The 20,018-nt window shown below is 47.3% G+C and overlaps 1 protein-coding gene across 3 annotated transcripts in view; it reads left to right on the top strand.

Moving 5' to 3' along the window:
* Window positions 1-655: 655 nt before the first annotated feature.
* Window positions 656-20,018, top strand: part of hdac11 (histone deacetylase 11) — a 69,704-nt gene continuing 50,341 nt past the window's right edge. For all 3 annotated transcript variants that reach the window (XR_006761320.1, XR_006761319.1, XM_045705380.1), the window contains exons 1-4: window positions 656-886; window positions 6,372-6,517; window positions 7,708-7,808; window positions 13,285-13,401. Coding sequence is in view for 1 of the 3 variants with exons in the window: in XM_045705380.1 (XP_045561336.1) it covers window positions 873-886; window positions 6,372-6,517; window positions 7,708-7,808; window positions 13,285-13,401 (378 nt within the window). In the remaining 2 variants the exon portion in view is untranslated. The remainder of the gene's footprint in view (window positions 887-6,371; window positions 6,518-7,707; window positions 7,809-13,284; window positions 13,402-20,018) is intronic.

Genomic DNA, 20,018 nt, shown 5'->3' with positions numbered 1-20,018 from the left:
CGACATCCACTTCTTCAGCACCCGGCGAACAGTGGGTTAACTGTCTTGCTCAGGGCCCGGGGAACAGTGGGTTAACTGTCTTGCTCAGGGCCCGGGGAACAGTGGGTTAACTGTCTTGCTCAGGGCCCGGGGAACAGTGGGTTAACTGCCTTGCTCAGGGCCCGGGGAACAGTGGGTTAACTGCCTTGTTCATGGGCAGAACGACAGATCTTTTCCTTGTCAGCTCGAGGGTTACTGGCCCAACGCTCCTACCCGCCAGGCTACCGGCCGCCCCCATCATTCAGATGACAACTAAACCAAAAATCTAAATTGTTTGTGCTTTTAGATGGTTGAAAGGCTAGTGATAACCCATTGGGAATTCAACAAACTTCTGGCTGTCTTTTTCAGTGGGTGAATAAAGGTTGAAATCTCATTGATCAAATCGCAACCAAATATTACCCAAATGTCCATGTTGAAATGAGGTGGCTTGCCCAGTGGGCATTGTAAATAAGGAGCATGAAAACGAATGCACATATTCCTTACATTTTATATAGTCTACATGTACCACCATTATAAAAAATAAAAAAAAGTTAAAGAAAATGTAAACGTTTGACACTGAAAATGGAAAAGTTGAATCACCACTGATGCGCAGCGAACGTTGACTACGGTAAAATGACGTAGTGGTCGAATGTTGTTGAGTGCGTATCGACGTGCGTATGGATGCGCTGCAGGCTGCATTACAATGATCTGATCGCTTTCTGTTCTGCGAACTGTTGGATATATGACTAACAGAATGATATCGGACAACCAAAACCTAACGTTGCATTTGTGAAGATATCAAAGCATTCGAATAAAAATATTTGAACCGTCAGCTAATAGACCAAAGAGCGGTTATGATGTGTAACAGGTGAGTCAAGCTGATTTCACAGCTGCGTTGCAGAGCCGATGACAACTCATTTTACCGCTGTCACTACATTCTTCTAAATTGGTTCAAAAAGTTGTTATAATTATGTTGAATAACAATGACTACTGATACAGTCAGGGATTGGAAAACGAGACGAGAGAAATATTTCCTTATTATGGCGTTTCGTTTTTTGGAAATTCCGTTGCGCATGTGCAACTGGTGGAGGGGAATGTGGTTCTTGTAGTTTTTCTCTTTCCGGCGTGTTGTAGTTCAGACTGTATCACGGTCACTTAGGCCTACTGTACATTTCTGAAATCTTTCGTTGTATTTCTGACGAACCCAGTTCTGATTTCCACTGTGAAAAGGCTCGTTTAGTTGTTACTATTCATTTAATAATAAGGGCACTGAAACCATGTAATAAATCAAACCATTTAAATAACATAAATACATGAAGTTCAATAACACAATACGTTATTTTCTAATGGAAATAAAATCTGTATTAACCTCTTTCTGATTAATGCATAGTATTACAATGCACATGTTTCTAGCCACTACCCACTGGGCACAAACCTGTTGAATCAACATTGTTTGTAAATGTAACTTGGAATCTGTTGTTTTGAGGGTGACATTTTAAAGACGGGATTATGTTATAATTGTAACCAATTTTCAACATAGACAAACCTTGTATAAAATATGTTGAATTTGTACCTTTTGAAACAACGTCAGGTCTTCAACATTATATCCAGTATCAGAAAGAATAAAAAAATGACAGTCTGGGCAGCACCTCCTGTCTACAGCTGTTCATGTGGACTCCCATCCAGGGTTTTAACCAAGTCCTGTCTTCAGCTGTTCATGTGGACTCCCATCCAGGGTTTTAACCAAGTCCTGTCTTCAGCTGTTCATGTGGACTCCCATCCAGGGTTTTAACCAAGCCCAGTTTGGCCTTGATACTGTATTTGTCACTGGTGAGAATGATAACAACATATATTGTTGCTATCAGTCATTCTGAAGGATAGGTTTAACATAGAAAATGAAATGTGACCATACTTTGTAAATCATATCCTCAATGATGCTATTTAGGCCTATATAGCGTTTGCAAAGTCATCAACAGCTATTGTTTCAATTCAACCCAGGGTTCAACTGAATATAGACAGTACATATAGGCCTAGGGTTTCAAGCTCATACATGTAGGCCTCGTTCCATCTGCGCCATTAATTCCAATTAATAAGTGATATGTTGGATTCACGTCTCCATCTCAATCTAAAATCAATGTTAAAGAATATAATCGAATCAAACTTTAAATGTACTTGAAATTGATTTTTGATTTTTATTTAGTCATATTCTTTTACTTAGAATTTTGGTTGGAGATGGAGACGTGAATCCAACATATAAATGTTTAATTTGTAGACAAACTGGAAATAAAGCGAGATTAAGTGACACAAAACTGTTGATATTTGGTTGCGTTGACAACCAAACAATTCAACAATACTTTTGTAATACAGTAGTAACTTTAGGCTACCTCACAAACTAATGTAACAGTTATTTATTCAACCTCACAATGAGGAACCCATCCGTGGCCTCATTTTGAGATTAGCCTACTGAAACATGTCATAGAAAGCCTGATCACGGTAGCTTGGAAATGAGGTCTGTGAGATCATTCATTCTATAATAATCTGTGCAGAATCTTCAACAGCACTGATATCCTCGTCAGCAGACTAAACAGTCTTGGTTTCTCAAATGACTGCCTCGCCTGGTTCACCAACTACTTCTCAGATAGAGTTCAGTGTGTTAAATCGGAGGGCCTGTTGTCCGGAACTCTGGCGGTCTCTATGGGTGTGCCACAGGGTTCAATTCTCGGGCCGACTCTTTTCTCTGTGTACATCAATGATGTCGCTCTTGCGGCTGGTGATTCTCTGATCCACCTCTACGCAGACGACACCATTCTGTATACTTCTGGCCCTTCTTTGGACACTGTGTTAACTAACCTCCAGACGAGCTTCAATGCCATACAACTCTCCTTCCGTGGCCTCCAACTGCTCTTAAATACAAGTAAAACTAAATGCATGCTCTTCAACCGATCGCTGCCTGCACCTGCCCGCCCGTCCAGCATCACTACTCTGGACGGTTCTGACTTAGAATATGTGGACAACTACAAATACCTGGGTGTCTGGTTAGACTGTAAACTCTCCTTCCAGACTCACATTAAGCATCTCCAATCCAAAATTAAATCTAGAATCGGCTTCCTATTTCGCAACAAAGCATCCTTCACTCATGCTGCTAAACATACCTGCTCCTTTACACCCCAGTATCTCTACTTGCACATTCATCTTCTGCACATCTATCACTCCAGTGTTTAATTGCTATATTGTAATTATTTTGCCACTATGGCCTATTTATTGCCTTACCTCCCTTATCGATAACACGGGTAGTGTAGCGATAACACGGGTAGTGTGGCGATAACACGGGTAGTGTGGCGATAACACGGGTAGTGTAGCGATAACACGGGTAGTGTGGCGATAACACGGGTAGTGTGGCGATAACACGGGTAGTGTGGCGATAACACGGGTAGTGTAGCGATAACACGGGTAGTGTGGCGATAACACGGGTAGTGTGGCGATAACACGGGTAGTGTGGCGATAACACGGGTAGTGTGGCGATAACACGGGTAGTGTGGCGATAACACGGGTAGTGTGGCGATAACACGGGTAGTGTAGCGATAACACGGGTAGTGTAGCGATAACACGGGTAACTTCTTCTTGAGTGGGTGAATAAAAGGTTGAAACCTTTTTCATCAATGTCTCAACCAAAAATGACCTAAATGTCCACATTGCAGTGACGTGGTTGGTCATTACCCAGCAGTGACGTGGTTGGTCATTACCCAGCAGTGACGTGGTTGGTCATTACCCAGCGGTGACGTGGTTGGTCATTACCCAGCGGTGACGTGTTTGGTCATTACCCAGCGGTGACGTGGTTGGTCATTACCCAGCGGTGACGTGGTTGGTCATTACCCAGCAGTGACGTGGTTGGTCATTACCCAGCGGTGACGTGGTTGGTCATTACCCAGCAGTGACGTGGTTGGTCATTACCCAGCAGTGACGTGGTTGGTCATTACCCAGCAGTGACGTGGTTGGTCATTACCCAGCGGTGACGTGGTTGGTCATTACCCAGCGGTGACGTGTTTGGTCATTACCCAGCGGTGACGTGGTTGGTCATTACCCAGCAGTGACGTGGTTGGTCATTACCCAGCAGTGACGTGGTTGGTCATTACCCAGCAGTGACGTGGTTGGTCATTACCCAGCAGTGACGTGGTTGGTCATTACCCAGCAGTGACGTGGTTGGTCATTACCCAGCAGTGACGTGGTTGGTCATTACCCAGCAGTGACGTGGTTGGTCATTACCCAGCGGTGACGTGGTTGGTCATTACCCAGCGGTGACGTGGTTGGTCATTACCCAGCGGTGACGTGGTTGGTCATTACCCAGCGGTGACGTGGTTGGTCATTACCCAGCAGTGACGTGTTTGGTCATTACCCAGCAGTGACGTGGTTGGTCATTACCCAGCAGTGACGTGGTTGGTCATTACCCAGCAGTGACGTGGTTGGTCATTACCCAGCAGTGACGTGGTTGGTCATTACCCAGCAGTGACGTGGTTGGTCATTACCCAGCAGTGACGTGGTTGGTCATTACCCAGCAGTGACGTGGTTGGTTGGTTATTACCCAGCAGTGACGTGGTTGGTTGGTTATTACCCAGCAGGGACGTGGTTGGTCATTACCCAGCAGTGACGTGGTTGGTCATTACCCAGCAGTGACGTGGTTGGTCATTACCCAGCAGTGACGTGGTTGGTCATTACCCAGCAGTGACGTGGTTGGTCATTACCCAGCAGGGACGTGGTTGGTCATTACCCAGCAGGGACGTGGTTGGTCATTACCCAGCAGTGACGTGGTTGGTCATTACCCAGCAGTGACGTGGTTGGTCATTACCCAGCAGTGACGTGGTTGGTCATTACCCAGCAGGGACGTGGTTGGTCATTACCCAGCAGTGACGTGGTTGGTCATTACCCAGCAGTGACGTGGTTGGTCATTACCCAGCAGTGACGTGGTTGGTTGGTTATTACCCAGCAGGGACGTGGTTGGTCATTACCCAGCAGTGACGTGGTTGGTCATTACCCAGCAGTGACGTGGTTGGTCATTACCCAGCAGTGACGTGGTTGGTCATTACCCAGCAGTGACGTGGTTGGTCATTACCCAGCAGTGACGTGGTTGGTCATTACCCAGCAGTGACGTGGTTGGTCATTACCCAGCAGTGACGTGGTTGGTCATTACCCAGCAGTGACGTGGTTGGTCATTACCCAGCAGTGACGTGGTTGGTCATTACCCAGCAGTGACGTGGTTGGTCATTACCCAGCAGTGACGTGGTCGGTCATTACCCAGCAGTGACGTGGTTGGTTGGTCATTACCCAGCAGTGACGTGGTTGGTTGGTCATTACCCAGCAGTGACGTGGTTGGTTGGTCATTACCCAGCAGTGACGTGGTTGGTTGGTCATTACCCAGCAGTGACGTGGTTGGTTGGTCATTACCCAGCAGGGACGTGGTGTGTCCAGTGGGTAATATGGGTAATGTTTGTGTTGAATTCCAGATGAAAACGGTGACGCCAGGGGTGTATTCATTACGGAAACCATTTAAACCCTTTTAAGATCCAAACGGAAGCAAATTGAACTAAACGGGGAGAGATCTGTACCTGAATTTGTACAATAGAAACTCTCGTTTTGCGTTTTCCATTTGGAGTAAACAGTTTCTGTTGAAAAGTTTTGCAAATGGTGACACAGTTTGCTACAGAATGGTAATAATGGTGACACAGTTTGCTACAGAATGGTAATCATGATGACACCCCTGGACAACATGTCTCACACAGAAGATAAGGGGGAAAGTAGATGGGCGCCAAATAACTGATATTGAGGCTTATAATCTGCACCAAGAGGAAGGTTAGGGATTGGCTGCATCTTCCCAACATCATAACAGGTGATTTAGTATTGAATTGACATGGTAGTTACATCATACATTTAGCCTTACGGTATAATCACCGTGCCGAATGAAATAACGGATCAATTACTAATAAATAGGAGAGTTTGATGCATCTATTTCCACCTTAGGTTACAGTGTAATAATTACATTTACATTTTAGTCATTTAGCAGATGCTCTTATCCAGAGCGTCTTACAGTAGTGAATGCAGACATTTCCTAGATATTTTTGTAGTTTTTTAGTGTTTTATTTTTTTGTTTTTTTAATTATATTTTTTCTTTTCTCTTTTTTTTTTCTCCGTACTGGTCCCCCGTGGGAATCGAACCCACAACCCTGGCGTTGCAAACACCATGCTCTACCAACTGAGCCACACGGGACCAGTGTAATGACAGTGCACATTTTACGCTGAAGAAAGTTGACTGGTGACACATAACGTTTTGTGTAATATCTGTTGTTTGTTATTTCCCGTAGTCACGGCACCCAGCTATACCTGGAGGTGCCGTCGTCACGTCTGCCTATCGTCTACTCTCCAGTATACAACATCACCTTCATGGGCCTTGAGAAACTACACCCCTTCGACAGCGGGAAGTGGGGGAAAGTCATCCACTTCCTAAAAGGTAATCACATTTTAGAATGTTTTACATGAGCACTTAGGGTCAGGTAGTGTAGCCTGGTAGTATGCTGAACAGGTAGACAAGAAGGAGACAAAGGTTTTATTCACCACTTGTATGGTTTGTAAGGTGGACACTGAGTCCTCCTTACTAACCTAGCAGGTCTAACCTGTTGTTTCTCTCCCTCGCTCTCTCTCACGCTCTCACTATTTCTCTCTATCTCTCTCACTCGCTCTCTCTCACACACTCTCTATCGCTCACTCACTCTCTAACTCTCTCTCATTCTCTCTCTCATCTCTCTCTCTCGCTCTCACTATTTCTCTCTCACACTCTCTCACGCTCTCACTATTTCTCTCTCTCGATCTCTCTCTCTCACACACTCTCTCACGCTCTCACTATTTCTCTCTATCTCTCTCTATCTCTCTCACTCTCTCTCTCTCACACACTCTCTCTCGCTCACTCACTCTCTAACTCTCTCTCATTCTCTCTCTCGTCTCTCTCTCACTCTCACTATTTCTCTCTCACACTCTCTCACGCTCTCACTATTTCTCTCTCTATCGATCTCTCTCTCTCTCACACTCTCTCACGCTCTCACTATTTCTCTCGCTCTCTCTCACTCTCTCTCTCACACACTCTCTCTCTCTCTCACTATTTCTCTCTGTCTCTCTCGCTCTCTCTCACTCCCTCTCACACGCTCTCACTATTTCTCTCTCTCACTCTCTCTCACTCTCTCTCTAACTTTCTCTCTCTCTCTCGTCTCTCTCTCGTCTTTCGATCTCTCTATCGATCTCTCTCGCTCTCTCTCACTCTCTCTCACACTCTCTCACGCTCTCACTATTTCTCTCTCACTCGCTCTCTCCCTCTCTCTCCCTCTCTCTCACACTCTCTCACGCTCTCACTATTTCTCTCTATCTCTCTCTCTCACACTCTCTCACGCTCTCACTATTTCTCTCTATCTCTCTCCCTCGCTCTCACACACTCTCTCACGCTCTCATTATTTCTCTCTCTCTCTCACTCTCTCTCACTCTCTCACTAACTTTCTCTCCTTCTCTCTCACACACTCTCTCACGCGCTCACTATTTCTCTCTCACTCTCTCTCGCTCTCTCTCACTCTCTCTCTAACTTTCTCTAACTCTCTCTCTATCAATCTCTCTTGCTCTCTCGTTCTCGCTCATGCTTTCCTCCGTCTTTCTCAGAGGAGAAGTTGATCAGTGATGGGAGCATCGTTGAGGCGCGGGAGGCTGCAGAGGAAGACCTGCTGGTGGTTCACACAAAACGCTACCTCAACAGACTCAAGGTGGGTTAACATTAAACGCCTCCTTCAACAGACTCAAGGTGAGTTGACATTAAACTCTACCTCAACAGACTCAAGGTGGGTTCACACAAAACACTACCTCAACAGACTCTGTATTGCTTCTCTCTGGTCCTCCTATGAGTCAACATGGCATTGTGTACAGTACACCAAACCCTAAACCTACTCCTCTTTCCTCCACCTCCTAATTTCTTCCTCTTTCCCCTTTTCTCCTTCCTATCTTCTCTCTCTCTCCTCCGCGCTCTTCCTCCTTCTCCTCTCAGCACTCAAACTACTCAAAACAAAGTGTTGATACAAATCAGGGAAGATTATATTGTATCAAAGCTTGGTTATTATTTAGGTTCATGTGGAAAATTATGTTTAGACTTTGTCTGTTTGTTGCTGTTTACTTGATTAAATTACACAGAATAGAGAGCCCAGATCTGTGTAAGGGGTGCGTAACCGGTGGCAGGGAAGTCCTTGTGACCCCCCTACGTCACCATGCCCAGAGGACCGGTGGCAGGGAAGTCCATGTGACCCCCCTACGTCACCATGCCCAGAGGACCGGTGGCCTCCCAGATCAACCCTGACCCTAATGGTCGAGGTGTGAACGGGGAAAGCCACTGGAACGATGGGGATCCCTAAACTAAGGGCAAACGATCCGTCTATAAAATTCCCAGCCGCGCCTGAATCGACGAGCGCCTTATGCTGGGAATACGGGGAAAACTCAGGGAAAGAAACATACAAAAACATGTGTGCAACAGAGGGCTCTGGGTGAGAAGGGTGCCGGCTCACCTGGGGTGACGCCAGAGTGCCCTGCCTGCTGCCTCGACCCCCAGAGGAACCAACCCGACACCGACCGGCAGTGTGGTGCAGCTGTAGAACCTTTTGAGGATCTGATGACCCATGCCAAATCTTTTCAGTCTCCTGAGGGGGAATAGGTTTTGTCATGCCCTCTTCACGACTGTCTTGGTGTGTTTGGACCATGTTAGTTTGTTGTTGATATGGACACCAAATAACTTGAAGCTCTCAACCTGCTCCACTACAGCCCCGTCGATGAGAATGGGGGCGTGCTCGGTCCTCCTTTTTCCTGTATTCCACAATCATCTCCTTTGTCTTGATCACGCTTGAGGGAGAGGTTGTTGTCCTGGCACCACACGGCCAGGTCTCTGACCTCCTCCCTATTGGCTGTCTTGTCGGTGATCAGGCCTACCACTGTTGTGTCATCAGCAAACTTAATGATGGTGTTGGAGTCGTGCTTGGCCGTGTAGTCATAAGTGAACACGGAGTACAGGAGGGGACTGAGCACGCACCCCTGAGGGGCCTCTGTGTTGAGGATCAGCGTGGCAGATGTGTTGTTACCTACCCTCACCACCTGGGGGTGGCCCGTCTGGAAGTCCAGGATCCAGTTGCAGAGGGAGGTGTTTAGTCCCAGGATCCTTAGCTTAGTGATGAACTTTGAGGGCACTATGGTGTTGAACCCTGAGCTGTAGTCAATGAACAGCATTCTCACATAGGTGTTCCTTTTGTCCAGGTTGGAAAGGGCAGTGTGGAGTGCTATTGAGATTGCGTCATCTGTGGATCTGTTTGGGCGGTATGCAAATTGGAATTGGTCTAGGGTTTCTGGGATAATGGTGTTGATGTGAGCCATAACCAACCTTTCAAAGCACTCCATGGCTACAGACGTGAGTGCTAGGGGTTGGTAGTCATTTAGGCAGGTTACCTTAGTGTTCATGGGCACAGGGACTATGGTGGTCTGCTTAAAACATGTTTTTATCAAAGACTCGGACAGGGAGAGGTTGAAACCGTCAGTGAAGACACTTGCCAGTTGGTCAGCGCATGCTCGCAGTACACATCTTGGTAATCCATCTTTCCCTGCGGCCTTGTGAATGTTGACCTGTTTAAAGGTCTAACTCACGTCGGCTGCTGAGAGCGTGATCACACAGTCTTCCAGAACAGCTGATGCTCTCATTCATGTTTCAGTGTTATTTGCCTCGAGCATAGAAGTAGTTTAGCTCATCTGGTAGGCTAGTGTCACTGGGCAGCTCTCGGCTGTGCTACCCTTTGTAGTCTGAAATGGTTTGCAAGCCCTGCCACATCTGACAAGCTTCATAGCCATTGTAGTACAATTCGATCTTAGTCCTGTATTGATGCTTTTCCTGTTTGATGGTTCGTCGGAGGGCATAGCGGGATTTCTTATAAGCTTCCGGGTTAGAGTCCCGCTCCTTGAAAGCGGCAGCTCTAGCCTTTAGCTCAGTGCGGATTGTTGCCTGTAATCCATGGCTTTTGGTTGGGGTATGTGCGTACAGTCACTGTGGGGACGACGTCCTCGATGCACTTACGGATGAAGCCAATGACTGATGTGGTGTACTCCTCAATGCCATCGGAAGAATCCCGGAACATGTTCTAGTCTGTGCAGCAAAACAGTCCTGTAGTTTAGCATCTGCTTCATCAGACTACTTTGTTATTGACCGAGTCTCTGGTGCTTTTTAGCAGGAATCAGGAGGATAGAATTATGGTCAGATTTGCCAAATGGAGGGTAAGGGAGAGCTTTGTACGCGTCTCTGTGTGTGGAGTGAAGGTGGTCCATAGTTTTTTTTCCCCCCTCTGCTTGCACATTTGACATGCTGATAGAAATTTCATAAGACAAATTAGTTTCCTGCGTTAAAGTCCCCGGCTACTAGGAGCGCCGCCTCTGGGTGAGCGTTTTCTTGTTTGCTTATGGCGGAATACAGCTCATTGAGTGTGGTTCTAGTGCCAACATCATTCTGTGGTGGTATGTAAACAGCTATGAAAAATTCAGATAAACTCTCTAGGTAGGTAGTGTGGTCTACAGCTTATCATGAGATATTCTTCCTCAGGCAAGCAAAACCTAGAGACTGCCTTAGATATCGTACACCAGCTGTTATTTATAACAGCTTACCAGACGCCGCTGTTCTATCCTGCTGATACAGCGTATAACTAGCCAGCTGTTGATAATGTCGTCGTTCAGCCATAACTCCGTGAAGCATAAGATATTACAGTTTTTAATGTCCTGTTGGTAGTTTAGTCTTCCGCGTAGGTCATCGATTTTATTCTCCAAAGATTGCACTTTTGCTAGCGGAATGGAAGGCAGTGGGAGTTTATTCGATCACCTACGAATTCTCAGAAGGCAGCCCGCCCTCTTCCTTCTCTTAACGCAAATGACGGGGATCTCGGCCTGTTCCCGGGAAAGCAGTATGTCATTCACATCGGACTCGTTAAAGAAAATAAAGGATTCTGCCAGTGATTGTGGAGTGCGCAACAGGTCAGCTCCTCAGGAGTAAATGTCAATAGTTTTTTTGATAGCCAAGCATTCTTTGGTCGAAACAGCAGGTCCGGGGAAAGGTCGCACTTCAGGGTTCCATAGCCGCAGGTAGAACAGCATAATATAGATCAGCATCATGACCAGGTGGACCGGGGACAGCCAGGAGTCATCAGTCCAGGTAGTCCTGAAGCATGGTCCTAGGGCTCAGGTCCTCTAGGAGGGGAGAGAGCTAGAGATGAGAGAATTAGAGGGAGCATACTTAAGTTCACACAGGACACCTGATAGGACAGACTGACCCTAGCCCCACGGCACAAATTGCAGCATAGATACTGGAGGCTGAGACTGTGGGGGGACACTGTGGCCCCGTCAGACAATAACCCCAGATAGGGCAGGAGATAACCCCATCCACTTTGCCAAAGCACACCCCCCACACCAAGATGGCGCCAACAGACATGGCAGCTGTGCTTCTAGCTCCTAAGCAACTTTGCAGTATTCATTTTTTTGGGTGTGTTATTTCTTACATTATTAGCCCAGAAAGGTTTTGGGGTTATTACATACAGCCAGAAATAACTTTTGGATATCAGAGCGGCGGTAACTCACCAGCATTACGACCAGGAATACGACTTGGTTCTTTTAATGGTTATTGGTTATTGGTTATTTTAATGACACACATGTATGATTTATATTTTGTGTGTATATGTATTATAATATGTATTCTGTTCCAGTGTAAGTTAGTTGTGACTGTACTGTTCTCAGTACATCGCGTAGACAGTAATAATCAACTCTCCAACCAGGAAGAAGAAAGTCGGGGATGTATGTTTCATGATTGACTACTCATGGTGTGATTGTGATAACATACAGAAACTCAAGTCCTTTTGTCCCCTGACCAAGAATGCCTCACAATCAAATGCCGAGCGTATTACCTCCCAAGAGATTTATTGTAGCTGGGGATTTTAACAAAGCAAATTTGAGGAAAACCCTATTGAAGTTCTGTCAGCTCATTGACTGTAGTACTCACTCTGGAAAAACACTGGACCACTGCTACTCCCCCTTTCAAGATGTCTATAAGGACCTCCCCGCTCTCCCTTCGGCAAATCAGATCACGACTCCATTTTGTGCCTCCCTTCCTATAGGCAGAAACTCAAACAGGAAGTACTCATGCTAAGGTCTGTTCAACGCTGGTCTGAGCAATCAGAATCAATGCTTCTTGATTGTTTTGATCATGTTCCGGGTAGCGTCTGAGAATAACATGGACGTATACACGGACATCAGGAAGTGTATAGGGGATGTTGTTACTAAGGTGACTATTAAAACCTACCCAAACCATTAACCGTGGATAGATGGCAGCATCCGCTGCCAAAACTGAAAGTGCGAACCACCTCATTTAAACATGGCAAGGTGACTGGGAATATGGTCGAATACAAACAGTGTCGCTATTCCCTCTGTAAGGGAGTTCATTACCTACCTACCTCAGAGCTGTTTGGTGGAGGGCTGTAGATGGGTACTGTACCATCCTCAGAGCTGTTTGGTGGAGGGTATCCTCAGAGCTGTTTGGTGGAGGGCTGTAATGGGTACTGTACCATCCTCAGAGCTGTTTGGTGGAGGGCTGTAGATGGGTACTGTACCATCCTCAGAGCTGTTTGGTGGAGGGCTGTAGATGGGTACTGTACCATCCTCAGAGCTGTTTGGTGGAGGGCTGTAGATGGGTACTGTACCATCCTCAGAGCTGTTTGGTGGAGGGCTGTAGATGGGTACTGTACCATCCTCAGAGCTGTTTGGTGGAGGGCTGTAGATGGGTTACGGTACCATCCTCAGTATTCTGTTGCATTCACTTCATGCTTTATTTTAATGACACACATGCATGATTTATATTTTGTGTGTATATGTATTATAATATGTATTCTGTTCCAGTGTAAGTTAGTTGTGACTGTTGTTAATAACGCAGTGACATTTCAATCCCATTCAGAAATCTCCTTCCTAAACCTAGATGTGTACATCACAACTTCCCATAGTGTGTGTTCTGCGTGTGTGTGTTCTGCGTGTGTGTGTGTTCTGCGCGTGTGTGTGTGTTCTGCGTGTGTGTGTTGTGTTCTGCGTGTGTGTGTTTGTGTTCTGCGTGTGTGTGTGTGTTCTGCGTATGTGTGTGTGTTCTGCATGTGTGTGAGGATGACGTGTTGTTTTCTTCGTCCAATCCAGTGGTCCCTGGTTGTAGCGTCCATCACAGAGATCCCTCCCCTCCTATTCCTACCTAACTTCCTGGTTCAGAGACGTGTCCTGCGGCCACTCAGAACGCAGACCGGAGGCACCATCATGGTAGGTTGGATGACGTCTACCAAAGCTTGTCAGCTTTGTTCTCAGCAGCCTCTGTATTAGCCACTACTGTAACGTGAGAAATCTGTTGTCATAGTCCAGCCTGGAGTTTTGTGTTCAGGAAATAAATTCACAGGGTGTTATTGAATGTTTTATTCAAAACCAGTTCTATTTGGTTGTTTTTGGACGTATCCTGGAAGAGACAGGAGTTTGAACAGCTGTGATGGAGATCTTTGTCCTTCACAGGTATCAGAGCCTCTGAGGGGAAATACTCTTCTCTAATTAGTATTGGAATAAATTCATTACTTGGCTTCTTTTTGTAATGTATCTTTACGGATAGAGAAGAATGCTTTACTTTTTATGCCTTACTAACCTTCCCTGAGACCCATGAACTCAGAGAGCTAACACAGCTTTATGTTCTGATGACCTTCGTTGAAACCCCCTAGGCCATGAGGCAGGGTTCGTTTGCTGCAGTATCTAACCCTTGGTTGGGGTCATCCCTCTTAGCGTCAGATACTGCCTATTCAGCAAAACATGAGCTCTCTCTGTCTCTCGCTCTCTCTCTCTCTCGCTCTGTCTCTCTCTGTCTGTCTCTCTCTGTCTGTGTCTCTCGCTCTGTCTCACTCTGTCTCGCTCTGTCTCGCTCTGTCTCTCTCTCTCTGTCTCTCTCTCGCTCTGTCTCTCTCTGTCTCTCTCGTTCTGTCTCTCTCGCTCTGTCTCTCTCTGTCTCTCTCTGTCTGCTCTCTCTCTCTCTCTCTCTCTCTGTCTCTCTCACTGTCTCTCTCACTCTGTCTCTCTCTCTCTCTCTCTGTCTCTCTCTGTCTCTTTGTCTCTCTTTGTCTCTCTCTGTCTCTCTCTGTCTCTCTCTCTCTCTGTCTCTCTCTGTGTCTCTCTATCTCTCTCTCTCTGTCTCTGTCTCTCTCTGTCTCTCTCTCTGTCTCTGTCTCTGTCTCTCTGTCTCTGTCTCTCTGTCTCTCTCTGTGTCTCTCTATCTCTGTGTCTCTCTCTGTCTCTCTCTCTCTGTCTCTCTGTCTCTGTCTCTCTGTCTCTCGTCTCTCTGTCTCTCTCTGTCTCTCTCTGTCTCTCTCTGTCACTCTCTCTCTCTCTGTGTCTCTCTGTGTCTCTCTGTGTCTCTCTGTGTCTCTCTCTGTCTCTCTCTCTCTCTGTCTCTCTCTGTCTCTCTGTCTCTCTGTCTCTGTCTCTCTCTGTCTCTCTCTGTCACTCTCTCTCTCTCTGTGTCTCTCTGTGTCTCTCTGTGTCTCTCTCTGTCTCTCTCTGTCTCTCTCTGTGTCTCTGTATATGTGGCACATTATGTAAAATACCCTTTTATATAAATATTGAGTCAGCAGCAACAACAACTAATGTCACAAAGACAAACAAGGCTATTGGTTTCGATGCTTATGTACAAAGCAGTCATCAGATGGTCTTTTCAGACGACTGGATCTTCCTGTCAGAGCTGGTGTCTGTGTGTCGCCAAGGGAGAACTGAGTGGTCATCCCCAGCTGTGTGTCTGTGAATGCTAATATGTGTTATTACTATTCCATCAGTTGTCTGGCTGACTGGCTGGCTGGCTGGCTGACTGACTGGCTGTTTTGCTGACTGGCTGGTTGACTGGCTGACTGGCTGGTTGACTGACTGGCTGACTGGCTGACTGACTGGCTGGCTGACTGACTGACTGGCTGACTGACTGGCTGTTTTGCTGACTGGCTGACTGGCTGACTGGTGACTGACTGACTGACTGACTGGCTGGCTGGCTGACTGGCTGACTGGCTGGCTGGCTGACTGGACTGGCTGTTTTGCTGACTGGCTGGCTGGCTGACTGGCTGGTTGACTGGCTGTTTGGCTGACTGGCTGTTTGGCTGACTGGCTGACTGCTGACTGGCTGACTGACTGGCTGGCTGACTGGCTGGCTGACTGACTGACTGGCTGGCTGACTGGCTGGCTGACTGGCTGTTTTGCTGACTGGCTGGCTGGCTGACTGGCTGGTTGACTGGCTGACTGACTGGCTGTTTGGCTGACTGGCTGTTTGGCTGACTGGCTGACTGGCTGACTGGCTGCCTGGCTGACTGGCTGGCTGACTGGCTGGCTCACTGACTGGCTGTTTTGCTGACTGGCTGACTGGCTGGTTGGCTGACTGACTGGCTGACTGACTGGCTGGCTGACTGGCTGGCTGGATTACTGACTGGTTGACTGGTTGACTGGTTGACTGGCTGACTGACTGACTGGCTGGCTGACTGGCTGGCTGGCTGGTTGACAGGCTGTCTAGCTTGCTGGCTGTTTGACTGACTGGCTGGCTAGATTGCTGGTTGATTTTATAGCATTGCTGGCTGGCTGGCTTACTGTAAGATAAAACAATACACTACTTACTGTAAGATAAAACAATACACTACTTACTGTAAGATAAAACAATACACTACTTACTGTAAGATAAAACAATACACTACTTACTGTAAGATAAAACAACACACTACTTACTGTAAGATAAAACAACACACTACTTACTGTAAGATAAAACAACATATCCTCTGTCTCCCAGGGGATTGGTCCATGGTATTGTTTCTGATACAGCTGCATATACGAAGTCCATAGGGCTCTGGTCCAACGTAGTGTCCTATATAGGGAATAGGGTTCCATAGGGCTCTGGTCCAACGTAGTGTCCTATATAGGGAATAGGGTTCCATAGGGCTCTGGTCCAACGTAGTGTCCTATATAGGGAATAGGGTTCCATAGGGCTCTGGTCCAACGTAGTGTCCTATATAGGGAATAGGGTTCCATAGGGCTCTGGTCCAATGTAGTGTCCTATATAGGGAATAGGGTTCCATAGGGCTCTGGTCCAACGTAGTGTCCTATATAGGGAATAGGGTTCCATAGGGCTCTGGTCCAACGTAGTGTCCTATATAGGGAATAGGGTTCCATAGGGCTCTGGTCCAACGTAGTGTCCTATATAGGGAATAGGGTTCCATAGGGCTCTGGTCCAACGTAGTGTCCTATATAGGGAATAGGGTTCCATAGGGCTCTGGTCTAACGTAGTGTCCTATATAGGGAATAGGGTTCCATAGGGCTCTGGTCCAACGTAGTGTCCTATATAGGGAATAGGGTTCCATAGGGCTCTGGTCCAACGTAGTGTCCTATATAGGGAATAGGGTTCCATAGGGCTCTGGTCCAACGTAGTGTCCTATATAGGGAATAGGGTTCCATAGGGCTCTGGTCCAACGTAGTGTCCTATATAGGGAATAGGGTTCCATAGGGCTCTGGTCCAACGTAGTGTCCTATATAGGGAATAGGGTTCCATAGGGCTCTGGTCCAATGTAGTGTCCTATAAATAGGGAATAGGGTTCCATAGGGCTCTGGTCCAACGTAGTGTCCTATATAGGGAATAGGGTTCCATAGGGCTCTGGTCTAACGTAGTGTCCTATATATAGGGAATAGGGTTCCATAGGGCTCTGGTCTAAAGTAGTGTCCTATATAGGGAATAGGGTTCCATAGGGCTCTGGTCCAACGTAGTGTCCTATATAGGGAATAGGGTTCCATACGGCTCTGGTCCAACGTAGTGTCCTATATATAGGGTGCCATTTTGGATGCAGGACAGTGTGCATATAGTCTTGGTAGTGTGTCTGATACAACTGGAGATTGTCATAGGAGCACTAGATGGACAGAAGAGAGAGGGAAGCCATACCAGTCTGATAGAGAGAGAGAGGGAAGCCATACCAGTCTGGTAGAGAGAGAGAGGGAAGCCATACCAGTCTGATAGAGAGAGAGGGAAGCCATACCAGTCTGATAGAGAGAGAGAGGGAAGCCATACCAGTCTGATAGAGAGAGAGAGGGAAGCCATACCAGTCTGGTAGAGAGAGAGAGGGAAGCCATACCAGTCTGATAGAGAGAGAGAGGGAAGCCATACCAGTCTGATAGAGAGAGAGAGGGAAGCCATACCAGTCTGGTAGAGAGAGAGAGGGAAGCCATACCAGTCTGATAGAGAGAGAGAGGGAAGCCATACCAGTCTGATAGAGAGAGAGAGGGAAGCCATACCAGTCTGATAGAGAGAGAGAGAGGGAAGCCATACCAGTCTGGTAGAGAGAGAGAGGGAAGCCATACCAGTCTGGTAGAGAGAGAGAGGGAAGCCATACCAGTCTGATAGAGAGAGAGAGGGAAGCCATACCAGTCTGATAGAGAGAGAGGGAAGCCATACCAGTCTGATAGAGAGAGTGAAGCCATACCAGTCTGGTAGAGAGAGAGAGAGAGGGAAGCCATACCAGTCTGGTAGAGAGAGAGGGAAGCCATACCAGTCTGGTAGAGAGAGAGGGAAGCCATACCAGTCTGATAGAGAGAGGGAAGCCATACCAGTCTGGTAGAGAGAGAGGGAAGCCATACCAGTCTGGTAGAGAGAGAGGGAAGCCATACCAGTCTGATAGAGAGAGAGGGAAGCCATACCAGTCTGATAGAGAGAGTGAAGCCATACCAGTCTGGTAGAGAGAGAGAGAGGGAAGCCATACCAGTCTGGTAGAGAGAGAGAGAGGGAAGCCATACCAGTCTGAGAGAGAGAGAGGGAAGCCATACCAGTCTGGTAGAGAGAGAGGGAAACCATACCAGTGTGATAGAGAGAGGGAGGGAAGCCATACCAGTCTGATAGAGAGAGAGGGAAGCCATACCAGTCTGATAGAGAGAGAGGGAAGCCATACCAGTCTGGTAGAGAGAGAGGGAAGCCATACCAGTCTGATAGAGAGAGAGGGAAGCCATACCAGTCTGGTAGAGAGAGAGGGAAGCCATACCAGTCTGATAGAGAGAGAGGGAAGCCATACCATTCTGATAGAGAGAGAGGGAAACCATACCAGTCTGATAGAGAGAGAGAAGACTGAGAGTGAAGCCATACCAGTCTGATAGAAAGAGAGAGGGAAACCATACCAGTATGATAGAGAGGGAAGCCATACCAGTCTGGTAGAGAGAGAGAGAGGGAAGCCATACCAGTCTGATAGAGAGAGAGAGGAAGCCATACCAGTCTGATAGAGAGAGAGGGAAGCCATACCAGTCTGGTAGAGAGAGAGGGAAACCATACCAGTGTGATAGAGAGAGAGAGGGAAGCCATACCAGTCTGATAGAGAGAGAGAGGGGAAGCCATACCAGTCTGATAGAGAGAGAGGGAAGCCATACCAGTCTGGTAGAGAGAGAGGGAAACCATACCAGTCTGATAGAGAGAGAGAGGGAAGCCATACCAGTCTGATAGAGAGAGAGGGAAACCATACCAGTCTGATAGAGAGAGAGGGAAGCCATACCAGTCTGATAGAGAGAGAGGGAAGCCATACCAGTCTGGTAGAGAGAGAGGGAAGCCATACCAGTCTGATAGAGAGAGAGGGAAGCCATACCAGTCTGATAGAGAGAGAGGGAAGCCATACCAGTCTGATAGAGAGAGAGGGAAGCCATACCAGTCTGATAGAGAGAGAGGGAAACCATACCAGTCTGATAGAGAGAGAGAGACTGAGAGTGAAGCCATACCAGTCTGATAGAGAGAGAGGGAAACCATACCAGTATGATAGAGAGGGAAGCCATACCAGTCTGATAGAGAGAGAGAGGGGAAGCCATACCAGTCTGGTAGAGAGAGAGAGGGAAGCCATACCAGTCTGATAGAGAGAGAGGGAAGCCATACCAGTCTGGTAGAGAGAGAGGGAAACCATACCAGTGTGATAGAGAGAGGGAGGGAAGCCATACCAGTCTGATAGAGAGAGAGGGAAGCCATACCAGTCTGGTAGAGAAAGAGGGAAGCCATACCAGTCTGGTAGAGAGAGAGGGAAGCCATACCAGTCTGGTAGAGAGAGAGGGAAGCCATACCAGTCTGGTAGAGAGAGAGGGAAGCCATACCAGTCTGGTAGAGAGAGAGGGAAGCCATACCAGTCTGATAGAGAGAGAGGGAAGCCATACCAGTCTGATAGAGAGAGAGGGAAGCCATACCAGTCTGATAGAGAGAGAGGGAAGCCATACCAGTCTGATAGAGAGAGAGATAGAGAGAGGGAAACCATACCAGTCTGATAGAGAGAGAGGGAAGCCATACCAGTCTGGTAGAGAGAGAGGGAAACCATACCAGTGTGATAGAGAGAGAGAGGGAAGCCATACCAGTCTGATAGAGAGAGAGAGAGAGAGAGAGAGAGAGAGAGAGAGAGGGAAGCCATACCAGTCTGATAGAGAGAGAGGGAAACCATACCAGTCTGATAGAGAGAGAGGGAAGCCATACCAGTCTGATAGAGAGAGAGGGAAGCCATACCAGTCTGGTAGAGAGAGAGGGAAGCCATACCAGTCTGATAGAGAGAGAGGGAAGCCATACCATTCTGATAGAGAGAGCGGGAAGCCATACCAGTCTGATAGAGAGAGAGGGAAGCCATACCAGTCTGATAGAGAGAGAGGGAAGCCATACCAGTCTGGTAGAGAGAGAGGGAAACCATACCAGTGTGATAGAGAGAGAGGGAAGCCATACCAGTCTGGTAGAGAGAGAGGGAAGCCATACCAGTCTGGTAGAGAGAGAGGGAAGCCATACCAGTCTGGTAGAGAGAGAGGGAAGCCATACCAGTCTGGTAGAGAGAGAGGCCATACCAGTCTGAGAGAGAGAGAGGGAAGCCATACCATTCTGATAGAGA

This window comes from Salmo salar, chromosome ssa22, assembly GCF_905237065.1.
Source record: "Salmo salar chromosome ssa22, Ssal_v3.1, whole genome shotgun sequence".
Classification (NCBI taxonomy): Eukaryota; Metazoa; Chordata; class Actinopteri; order Salmoniformes; family Salmonidae; genus Salmo; species Salmo salar.
This window is presented reverse-complemented; position numbering and strand designations above follow the sequence as displayed.